Genomic DNA, 12,214 nt, shown 5'->3' with positions numbered 1-12,214 from the left:
GACTTCATAAGTAAAAATAGTGATACGAGTGGAATGAAATATAGGAGGAGGAACATCCGGGCTCAAGTTATGAGGTGGTGATTTCAAGTCAAACTGGGACTTTTGATAACAGTACAGAATAACAGAAGACAGAAGGAAGTAAAAACTCTCTTTATTTCTCTATATACTCTCCTGCGACACTAATGCACTTATCCCAGTGTTTCACTAGAGCTTGGACACCATCAAGTTAGAAAATTTTCTCAGCATGCCAGAGCCGGCCTCCCAGGAACTCCTTTAGTGATTTTCCAAACATGTGGTCCCAGTTTGACTTGAACGCCCCTCGTGAATATGAAAAGCTCTAAAGCGGGAAGCTTTCCGTAGGTACAGTGAGGATGTTAGTAGCTGATATCTGGATTCGCGTGCATGAACAATGACAAAGCCAAAGCCCTTTCCCGAGAGTGTGATATGTCTGAACCTGGCTTTATCATGAAAATATGCAGCCTGGGTTTTTTTTTAACAAAAAGAAAGTGAAAAAGAGAGAGAGAGAGAGAGAGAGAGATTTGAATGTAAGACATGAAAACCTGCCCATGAAAACCCAGCGAGGCAAGTTAGTGCAGATCAGAACAGCAAGTCAAGCTGTGAAATCCTGAAACGAGGTCATTTAGGGACGAGCGCTTCAGACGTTTAGTTAAAAAAAAAAAAAATGAGGACGTCTGACTTATGCTACTAGTTTCAAGCTATCTGTTTATTTGTCTTGTGCACAAAATGTCTGGGAGACCTGTACACTCAAACACACAGACATCCTGTACACAGTACACACGCTAAAATACACACATTAGCCAAAACAGAAGGATTTCTACTTCCTTATACTGTTAGCATCTGGATTCTAAATGAAGCACATTAGCTGCTGTAGCTTGTACTTATTTATTTTTTTCAGCTGGATTTTTTCTCACATCTGTACAGCTGTAAATAAGACATGCTTTCATTGTGTTCTTAGGAAGGGAGCTCTTATTTTTGCTCATCGCTAGTCATATGGAGACATTTATTCACGTCTAGCCAGTGCTAGCGATAAACTAGCGATAACCTCCTTGTGCTTGGGTTCACGCTTTAGAATAAGTTTTGATCGTTTATGGTGTATATTAGGTTCGTCTTAGATGGTCAGCTAGTTAGGTGTCCTAGCTAGCTAGTTAGCTTTATGTTTATGTACTGTAGCACCTTAGCCCTGGAGGAACGCCGGTTCACTGTGTATGGAACAGTATATGGTGGAAATGACAATAAAAGCCTACTTGATTTGACTTGATTTGATGTCTTTTATCCGTAATGTGCCTTAAATAGCAGTTATTACGGACTGAATAATCTGATTATTTCACGAATGCTGATATTAGACAGTAACAGCACTGTGAGGTGTAATATCAGCATTCGTGGAATAACGCCTCTCGCCTAATCAGATTATATATAATGAAAGCTAGCTGCTAACACACGGCTAAATCCCAAATCACACTCTAAGCCCCTGATCAAGGGGACTAACTTTTTATTTTTTATTTTTAAGAGAGCACAGTTCTGTGCTTTTGATCTGAGTGACATCATTGATTACGAAATGCATCCAGATCGATGCTAATTAGCATGATAACACCACATTGTGTCAGGTTTACGAGTATGCATGAACAAAGACTGCATTAGTTCAGTCTGATGTAAACTGGCCTTGCCTGGAGCCTATCCCAGGAGACTTAGGGTACGAGGCGGGGTACACACTGGATAGGGTGCCAATCCATTGCAGGGCACACACACACACACATAGAGAACACACACACACACACGCTTATTCACACACGCCAATCACGTCTTTTGACTGTGGGAGGAAACCGGAGAACACTGAGGAAACCCACCAAGCACAGGGAGAACATGCAAACTCCATGCACACAGACCCGGAGACGTGCATCGAACCAGGACCCTGGAGGTGCGAGGTGCAGTGCTAATAAACTAATGTTGGTTTTGAACAGTGTACATGTTTATGTACTGTATGTGTGTGTGTGAGAGAGAGAGAGCTCATGATGTGTGCGTACCTCTACATACGTCCTGTCCTCTGTCGGGTAGCTGACGTAAGGTGAGTATGAAAGCATGTCGGGTCTGTCGATGTTATAGATAGCCTTTATTTTAGGAAGAGCTGCGAGGTCTTTATAATCCAGGAACTCATCGCCCAGCTTTGCCTACAAACATATGAGATTATTTTTTAAAAAAAATTATAAAAAAAAATATTGTGTTTTTTTTTTGGTTGTACTTTAAAACAGGCTGACTCTTTGCTGCCACCTGGTGGCGCTTAAAAATATTAACACAAATAAAAAAAAAAGGAAAAAAAGGAAGAAAAAAAAGTTTATAAATGAACCATAAACTTGAGCTCAGCGTACATAGATAACTCTGCTCGGGGATCCAGACGCACTGGAGGCAGGAACTGACGTGATGCTCTCAGAGGAAGTCCTGGTCACCTGGAGAGACAGAGTCGGTCATGGAGAGTTATTTGTCTGGGCTGTACTGCTGAAACAATGACATGACTACTACTGTAGTTCAATAATGCATCATATTTTTGCATTACTTTTTTTTTTTTTTTTTTTAACAGGAATAGAATTGTAACCTGATGAATAATCTTGTACACTATCACACATGAGGATTTACTGTAAGAATACAGTAGGCGAGTTAAATAAAATATAAAGTGTAATAATAAATAAATACACTACATGGTTTAAATAAATCAAATATTCCACTATAAGTCTCGGGCATAAAAAAAAAAAAACAAGTTAATAAGCAAATATATTTGTAATTCTATTTTAAAATGCATAGATTATAAGGTTAGCATTCCTAATGTCCAGTAGAACACTACTGACTACAAAGGAGGACGAAAAAGTGTTAATTATATTTTACATTATAATAAAGATATAAACTATAGGAAGCAGCGTACAGCATGATATAAACACGGGACCACGTCTTTACCAAGTGGAATAGGTTTTTGACCTGGTCAGTTGCTCATACACTGACATCTCACACACACACACACACACACACACACTCCAAGCCTTCAGAAATGCTAACGAAGGCTGGGACAAAGCTGTAACTCCTAGTACGTTAGTCGGGCGTTAAAGGCGCCGCTCGGCACGACTTCACTGTAAATACACAACAGCACGGGTGCAGTGAGAGCCGTGAGTCCCTGATCACATGATCATAATGACGGGCCAGGCCGGGTGGCAGGAGGGGTCAGGAGGGAGGGGCGCGGAAGCACACGGTGGCCCAGCAGCTCCAGATCGGCACCTACACATACAGGGGGCGCACTACAGCCGGAAGCGGGTCGGGAGGCGCTCGTAAAACCCATGCGGGGAGAAGGGAGAAGGGAGGACACGTCACAAACCTGCTCGGGTACATTCAGAACCTCGTCATTGAGCTGTATCCGGACCTGTTTCTGCAGGAAAAGTGTGGGGGGGAAGGGGGGTTACAATAAAACGGGCTCACAGCTCCAATATAACGTTAGATATCAAGTTATCCTGAGGGGGGGGAGGGGGGGTCTGGGTGAGACCCTGGAGGTGCTCGATCAGACCGAGGCAGCAGTGTAACACTTACTCTCATCAGGGAGGGAAAAAAGGAAAGTGTCGGTGGATAGAGAGAGAGAGAGAGAGAGAGAGAGAGAGAGAGAGAGGCTGTGGTGGCGTACCTTACTCTTCTCCTCCATTCGGGCCGCTTGTCTACAGGCAGGATGCCAGATGGAAGAACCTGAACACCACAGAGAGACGGGAAAGAGAAAGAGGACAGGAGTTTACATGCTTGTTGGTTTTTCTTTCCAAAATATCATATTTTACCTATTAAGGGGAAAATTTTTTATAATATCATGTTAATATTTTGTGCATCCTGTGCTTCACGTAGCTTTTTGCCAGATTGAGCATTCTCACCCTGTCTGCTTTTGTAAAATGAGTTTTTATTTGATTACTCTGATTTCTTTTAATATTTTAGGTTGTATACAAATTTCACTGAACACCAGGGTTATACCTGATCCACTGGTTGTTACAGTATAGTGTATTGACCATTTACACTTTCTGTAAAAACTACTGGTTAAATTTCCATGTACGGTTTAGGAGGAGTTGAGGATTTGACCATCACCTTGTTTTTATGTGCAGATAATCGACATTGTTCAAGAAGGAATAAAATAGCTAGTAGCAAATCTCTTCTTTATAATAAACGTCCTGTAAGGGTTTGATCAGATTCTCATGTATGGTTTAGGAGGAGTATTTTTATTTTTATTTATTTTATTTTTATTTATTGTAAAATACTTCATCGATGGTTAAATCATTTATTGTTATCATTATATTAACATCTCTATTCTCTAATGTGAAACATCTTCTCTAATTATATTGTATAAAGTGGTTGAGTGTGTGTGTGTGTGTGTGGGTGTGTGTGAGACAATAATGACATGTGACAGGCTCTTCACGGCTGTCAGGTGTTTCCTATCTTAGTTACTCGTTCTAATGAGATCATGACCAGCAGATTCGAAAGCATGAATATGTTCTTCATATAATAACGATAATTATGACTCTGGAGAGAAAAAAAAACAAACTTCAAGAAACTAAATGTTGATTTATAATAAGGTTTCATAATAAGATCCTAAAGCTCATATAATAATAATAATAATAATAATAATAATAAACAAAACCAACTCGGAGAAAAAAAACTAATCTAGTGAGTGTCCATAAGAGGACTATAATTGGTGTGTGTGTGTGTGTGTGTGTGTGTTACCTTGCAGGTACATCTCCTCTCCTTCTCCAAACATCATGTCACAGCGTACACACCTGGCACAGGTGGGATGGTACTGTTTATCTCCAGCCTGCAACACACAAAGCACAAAACACACCAGGAGAGCTCTGTTAGAGGAAAATAATTAACCATGAAGTGGGGCGATGAAGCGAGACAACACCCTGATGCAGATACAGCATCAAAACACCATTAAGTACATTTTTAACTAAACAATAAATTTCTTTATAGTTCTGTTTAATATTCAGCTAATTCCTGCTCTCACTTACGTTATAGCAGCTATAAACACGCGATCCCACACTTTATAAGAGTGTGAACTACTCTGTCTTAGAAATAATGTCAGTATCTGTTGCAAAGTACTGACACTGGAGACTCTTTCCAAGCTAAATGAATGTTATTTAGAGAAACCATCACAATAACAATGAGTGTGAGTAGAATAAAGTTATGTTAGAGTGTAATGTTGTATAAAATCTGATATCACTTGTTAGTGATGATGTAAGCAAAGACTTTAAAATAAGTAAAGAAATAATTAAGATAACAAGATAAAAAAAAAACATAAATAAAAAAAAGAAAAATCCAGAACTGTCCACCAGAGGGCAGTGTAGGAACAGAATGATAGCAGGCATTGATTAGATCAGTGTGTCACAATTCACTCATTTTACAGCCACTAGAGTGTAATAAAAACAATTTACTTGTCTGATGTGACATATTTAGTTAAATGCACCTGGACAGATTTGTATATTTTAGGCAAATAAAGACAGACAGCACAAAAACTGTTACTGTAGACCTACACTGTGTTGTCTTTACAAGACAGAATGAAGACAAACTGCAGAAATGAACTCATATTAGCTGTAAGCAGAATAAACTAATAGCTGAAGCATTAAAAAAAAACATCGCCATACTGTATAAATATAAGCAGACAGACGTAATAATGCAGTAGAGACAAAACCATAACATGAACACTAATGGGTAATAATCTAGAGCATCAACGTAATAATCATATACAGATAAAACAGATGAAAAACTGTAACAGACAGCAAGAAAATAGTGGTGAGATTTGTATAAATATACGTGAATGTAATAACGGATTTTAATTTACAGTCTCGTAGCGTTCAGTAGACTTTCATGAACACTGAAGATAAAATGAAATCTTTATAAATGCACATTAGAACTGGTCATGAACCTAAACCTTTCCCTAATTGTGTCCTTTGATCACATTAGGATTACTTCAAAATGGAAAAATACTCATGTGCTGTCAGAAACAAAAAAAAAACGAAAGGCTTTGAAGATAAATTATACAACTACACTTAGTTTTTTTTTTCTTCCACTTGGGTTTCGTCCATTTTATCCCACATTGGAGCATTATTATCAGATCTGACTCAAGTTTTACACTGGATGCCCTTCACCTATTCATCTAACCAAGCTTGGGACTGCTACAGGGTTGTATGTGGCGTAGGATTCAGAGTCACGCCCAAGGACCCGGCGGTGGTGGGGCTCGAATCCCCAACTCTTAATAATCACTATAGATGTTTTTTTTTTTTATTAAGTCCCAAGAGCATGACATTTTTAACATAAACAGTATAATAAATATATGAATCCTAATTTTATTTCTAGGCTGTGAATATATTTGGGCTTGACTGATGATAAACTATCAGATATTTGCGAATATTAAAGCATATTAGCCGAATCTCCGTCTCTGACTATCTGCACAAGACAGCACATGTCCAAGCTACGGTATCACATCATGCAATCGCTCCATATCGGCCTCGGGGCAGAAGGAGACTTCAGAGATTTGAGCAAATCAATTCAAATTCTGTACTTTTTACAGGTGGAGATTCAACAGGACAAACGAAATGTACTCAAGTAGAAGTAGAAGTCCACCTTCAAATGTACTTGAGGAATCAAATGTACAGGACTTGTATAAGCTCACACTACTCTCTCTCTCACACACACACACACCTGTTATTTTATTATGTATAACATATGTGTGGGGTCAGGTAACACAAGGCCATGCTGAACTGTCGTGAAGTAAACGTACAGATATCTGCTGTAGGATGTAGTGGAGAAAAAGTAACAAGATTCTTCTAATAAAACTACGCAAGTAAAGCAGAGATATGTGAAATATGTAACACAGTTACATATACATATAAATAGCAACTCATATATTTGCCCCCTTCCTGATTTCTTATTCTTTTGCATGTTTGTCACACTTAAATGTTTCTGCTAATCAAAAACCGTTAACTATTAGTCAAAGATAACATAATTGAACACAAAATGCAGTTTTTAAATGAAGGTTTACGTTATTAAGGGAGAAAAAAAACTCCAAATCTACATGGCCCTGTGTAAAAAAGTGATTTCCCCCCTCGTTAAAAAAATAACTTAACTGTGGTTTATCACACCTGAGTTCAATTTCTGTAGTGACCCCCAGGCCTGATTACTGCCACACCTGTTTCAATCAAGAAATCACTTAAATAGGAGCTACCTGACACAGAGAAGTAGACCAAAAGCACCTCAAAAGCTAGACATCATGCCAAGATGTTATAAAGCCATTTCTAAAGCTTTGGGACTCCAGCGAACCACAGTGAGAGCCATTATCCACAAATGGCAAAAACATGGAACAGTGGTGAACCTTTCCAGGAGTGGCCGGCCGACCAAAATTACCCCAAGAGCGCAGAGACAACTCATCCGAGAGGCCACAAAAGACCCCAGGACAACATCTAAAGAACTGCAGGCCTCACTTGCCTCAATTAAGGTCAGTGTTCACGACTTAAAACCACTTTTAAGCAAAAAGAACATTAAGGCTCGTCTCAATTTTGCTAAAAAACATCTCAATTATTGCCAAGACTTTTGGGAAAATACCTTGTGGACGAGACAAAAGTTTAACTTTTTGGAAGGTGCATGTCCAGTTACATCTGGCGTAAAAGTAACACAGCATTTCAGAAAAAGAACATCATACCAACAGTAAAATATGGTGGTGGTAGTGTGATGGTCTGGTTTTTTTTTGCTGCTTCAGGACCTGGAAGGCTTGCTGTGATAGATGGAACCATGAATTCTACTGTCTACCAAAATCCTGAAGGAGAATGTCCGGCCATCTGTTCGTCAACTCAAGCTGAAGCGATCTTGGGTGCTGCAGCAGGACAATGACCCATAACACACCAGCAAATCCACCTCTGAATGGCTGAAGAAAAACAAAATGAAGACTTTGGAGTGGCCTAGTCAAAGTCCTGACCTGAATCCTATTGAGATGTTGTGGCATGACATTAAAAAGGCGGTTCATGCTAGAAAACCCTCAAATAAAGCTGAATTACAACAATTCTGCAAAGATGAGTGGGCAAAAATTCCTCCAGAGCGCTATAAAAGACTCGTTGCAAGTTATCGCAAACGCTTGATTGCAGTTATTGCTGCTAAGGGTGGCCCAACCAGTTATTAGGTTCAGGGGGCAATCACTTTTTCACACAGGGCCATGTAGGTTTGGATTTTTTTTTTTCTCCCCAAAAAATAAAAACCATCATTTAAAAACTGCATTTTGTGTTTACTTGTGTTATCTTTGACTAATAGTTAAATGTGTTTGATGATCAGAAACTTTTTGTGTGACAAACATGCAAAAGTATAAGAAATCAGGAAGGGGGCAAATAGTTTTTCACACCACTGTACATGCACACACACACACACACACACACACATCTTCATCTGAAATGATGGGAAATGATAAAAACAAGCTAAACGTTATGATATTTCTGCCACAGTGTAACGAGCATGGAAATATAAATGATCGTTACACGGAAGCAGCAATAAATCAGTAAACAATCAGGTCAATCAAGACTTCAACGATCTCCAACCGGGATTCTAACTACCACATGTACTCTAGCTCTGTCATGAGGGGTGCTGTTATGTTTTATGTTTTTACTATCATATGCACATCATTTAAAATAAAAATTTCATTAAAGTTCACATTCACATTCTTAAAGCCAGGATTTGTTTTCACCAACATTGCTATTAAGTAATTAAAGTTTATATCGCTTTTTAAACGGCTAGTCCTGACTCCTGGGTTGTGGTGGATCCGGAGTCTCTCCTGGGAATGTCGGGTGTGAGGTGGGAATATCCTGTACCCTGGGGAATCATGCACACACATGTTTACACACTCTTTACGACCTATGAACAATATATCTTAGCCAGTTTAACTATTAGAATGTTTTTAAAAAATGGGAAGAAACTGGAGAACCCAGAGGAAACCCAGATGGAACCATGGGAAAATCTGGGCTTGTAATCAAACTCTTTCTCAAAACAGACTTTTGAAATGTTAGCACGTTCAAAAATGTTTCAGGGAGGCTGAGTTAGTGCATAAGACAGGGGGTCAATCCATTACAGGGCACACACACACACACACACACACATTCACACACTACAAGCAATTTGGGAACGCCTATTAGCCGAATCTGAATGTCTTTGAACTATTGGAGGAAACCCACCAAGCACAGGGAGAACATGTAAACTCCACGCACACAGAGACGGGAATCGAACCCAGAACCATGGAGGTTCAAGAGGACAAAATAGAAAATCAATATGAGCTCATTTTTAAGTGCTTTTAAATTGTGTCCATGTTTAAAAAGAACTATTTTCGTCTTTACTTTTGACTACAGAGTTTCGTCCCAAACCATTAGCGATCATTAGCGATAGCTAAACAAGTTCGTAGCTCAAGGTTAGTGTGAGTATTTGTCGTTTTTATTTTCTTATTTATAATACGAAATCAGATTAAGATAAACTATATCCGTAACACTGTTTACACTGTGTCAGGTATTTTAAACCTCAGGAGGCTCAATTAGTCAAATACGCTGCCGCGTTAGTGTACGGATCTCACTACAGCTCAAATCCCCGCATCCTACATGTGTTTCCATAGCAACAGTGTACCACTATTGACCTACATGTCAGGAAAGCTCATCATTACTGAAGTTTATTTTAAAATTCAGACAAGTTTGATACTGAACGACGCGTTAAACTTTTTTTTGTGCTTTTTATATTTGGTTACTACAGTTTCAAATACACAGACAAACTAAGCACCAGTCCTTTTTGTCCTCAGCCCAGGTAATTCATGCATCCTGACTGATTGCTGAACATGTTCATCCTACTTTTCAGTGATCAAAATTTCTATGTTTAAAATCTTTCTTTTTTAAAAAATTATTTTCAAATTTTTTAAGATTGGATTTTCATTAGCTGTAAGCCATAACCACCAAATAAAAATAATAATAATAAACACTTTTTACACTATTTAGTCTGTGTGTAATAAATCTATATAATATACGAGTTTTACTTTTTAAATTGAATTACTGAAATAAATCAACTTTTCATTAATTTTTCATTAATCAGCCACCTCGGTTCAGGTGAGTGCTCTCATCACCTGACCGAGGTGCATTGTGGGAAATGAAGTTTGCCTACAAAGAAACTGCAACAAAAACATAAGAAGAGTCTTTGGGTGCAAGGCGCCCTCTAGGGGTTAACCCTGACATTTATTTGTATTAATTCATATAGTGAATTAACACAGATAAATTAATAACACTACACTAAATCTCAGCTTTGCATAAATCTGATTATAAATACGGACCAGAGGAGGAAGTGGTGAGTAAAAGCTCATTATGACTAAATAACACATTAATTCCTTATTCACTGCTCGGTTTTGTTTTTTGTTCTTCAACAGAGATACAAACAGAGATTTTTCTTTTTCAGCAATAATGCTACTGTATTTAGAGAGTGTTTTTCGAGGCATGGACAGTGAGTGTCTTTGTGTCCCGGGGACCTGAGCCACGCCCCCGGGGGGGAATATAGTGTACCAGTGTGGAGCAGACTGAATCACAGCCTTTCTGTGACACACACACACACACACACACACACACAGTACCAACGCAATAACACTTACCCCCGACATGACCCTACCCCATTGTTGTGTTTATCTCATGTTTTTTTTCCTCCAGCAGTCACAGTTATTCTCTACATGAGAAGAGATAGCGTGGCATCATCTCCTTACCTCCAGCACTTTCCCTGTGATGTACTTCTTACAGTTCTCACACTGGATGCCGAACATGGCGTGGTAGTCCATCTCGCAGTATGGAATTCCATCCCTGTACACACACATACACACACACACACAAAGATAAAAACATGAGGCGCCTCTCTGTCACTCTGTCACGCTCTGTCACACGATATTATTAAAGTAACTCATGTTAAAGGTGGGCGATACGGAGAAAGTGTCACATTGCGATACTTAAAGGTCAGCCAGGATATAGCACCCCCTAGAGAAGATCAAGGGCTCAATAGTGGCAATTTGGCGGTGCTGGGGCTCGAACCCCCAACCTACCGATCAGTAACCCAGTAACCCACAGCCTTAACCATTTAAGCCCAAAAAATATATTTATAAAATATAAATAAAAAAAAAATAAAACAAGATTTTCAAACTGACGTAATAATAGGCTAGTAATATGGCTAACCTGTATATTTGTTTAGTTCAGTTTAGTTTATTTTATTTTATTTTTATAGCACATTTAAAGAACAACCATGGTTGACCAAAGTGCTTCACAATGGCCAAAAAACATGATCAGACACAATCAATCGATACATTAAAAGTTGTCAAAATGTCTCAAAAACTCAACTCAATAAAAAGCCAAAGAATATAAGTGTGTCTTAAGTAATGACCTAAAAATCTTAAACTCAATCCTGAAACAGACAGGTAGCCAGTGTAGTGAAGCTAAGACCGGGGTAATGTGCTCACGCTATCTAGTCCCAGTTAAAAGCCGAGCTGCTGCATTCTGAACCAACTGCAAACACTAAAGAGATGACTGATCCAATCCAACATATAAAAAGTTACAATAGTCCAGTCTTGACGTTATAAAGCATGAATTTCACTTTCAAACTCCTTACAAGAAGGTGGGCCTTGACTTATGCCAACAGTCTCAGTTGAAAAAAAACTGGCTTTTATAACAGAACTAATCTGTTTATCAAATTTAAAAGCACCATCAAAAATCACACAGAGATTCCTGGTGAATGGACGAATATACATTCCTAAATCATTAAGTGCATCTAAACTAGCACCCAGATCACCAGGACGACCAAACATAACAATCTCAGTCTTATTTTCGTTAAGACAAAGAAAGTTCTGATCCAACCATATTTTTAAATCTCTCAGGCAATTATGTAGTGACAAAAATGAAGCTTTGTCATTTGTTTTGACAGGCAAATAAATTTGTACATCATCCGCATAAAAGTGAAAGGAGATGTTGTGCTTTTTAAAAATATCGCCCAAAAGGAGGGAATACAAAGAAAACAAAATTGGCCCAAAACGGACCCTTGGGGAACGCCACAAGAAAGAGGGGCAGTAAATATGTGAATGATAAATAATATTAAAATATTTAATTTGCTTCAAGTTCACGGTGGTCCAAATGATCTAAATTATTTATAT

General features: G+C 38.6%; 1 protein-coding gene across 1 annotated transcript in view; it reads right to left on the bottom strand.

The window, feature by feature from the left end:
- ablim2 (actin binding LIM protein family, member 2) overlaps positions 1 to 12,214 on the bottom strand; it is a 79,037-nt gene that overhangs the window by 27,581 nt on the left and 39,242 nt on the right. The window contains exons 6-11 of the mRNA XM_053511829.1: positions 10,787 to 10,880; positions 4,753 to 4,840; positions 3,677 to 3,735; positions 3,377 to 3,427; positions 2,385 to 2,462; positions 2,043 to 2,186 (exon numbers count right to left, since the gene is read on the bottom strand). Of these exons, the coding sequence (XP_053367804.1) occupies positions 2,043 to 2,186; positions 2,385 to 2,462; positions 3,377 to 3,427; positions 3,677 to 3,735; positions 4,753 to 4,840; positions 10,787 to 10,880 (514 nt within the window). The remainder of the gene's footprint in view (positions 1 to 2,042; positions 2,187 to 2,384; positions 2,463 to 3,376; positions 3,428 to 3,676; positions 3,736 to 4,752; positions 4,841 to 10,786; positions 10,881 to 12,214) is intronic.

This window comes from Clarias gariepinus, chromosome 14, assembly GCF_024256425.1.
Source record: "Clarias gariepinus isolate MV-2021 ecotype Netherlands chromosome 14, CGAR_prim_01v2, whole genome shotgun sequence".
Taxonomy (NCBI): domain Eukaryota; kingdom Metazoa; phylum Chordata; class Actinopteri; order Siluriformes; family Clariidae; genus Clarias; species Clarias gariepinus.
Note: the sequence above shows the minus strand (reverse complement) of the source record. Positions and strands in the feature narration are given on the sequence as shown.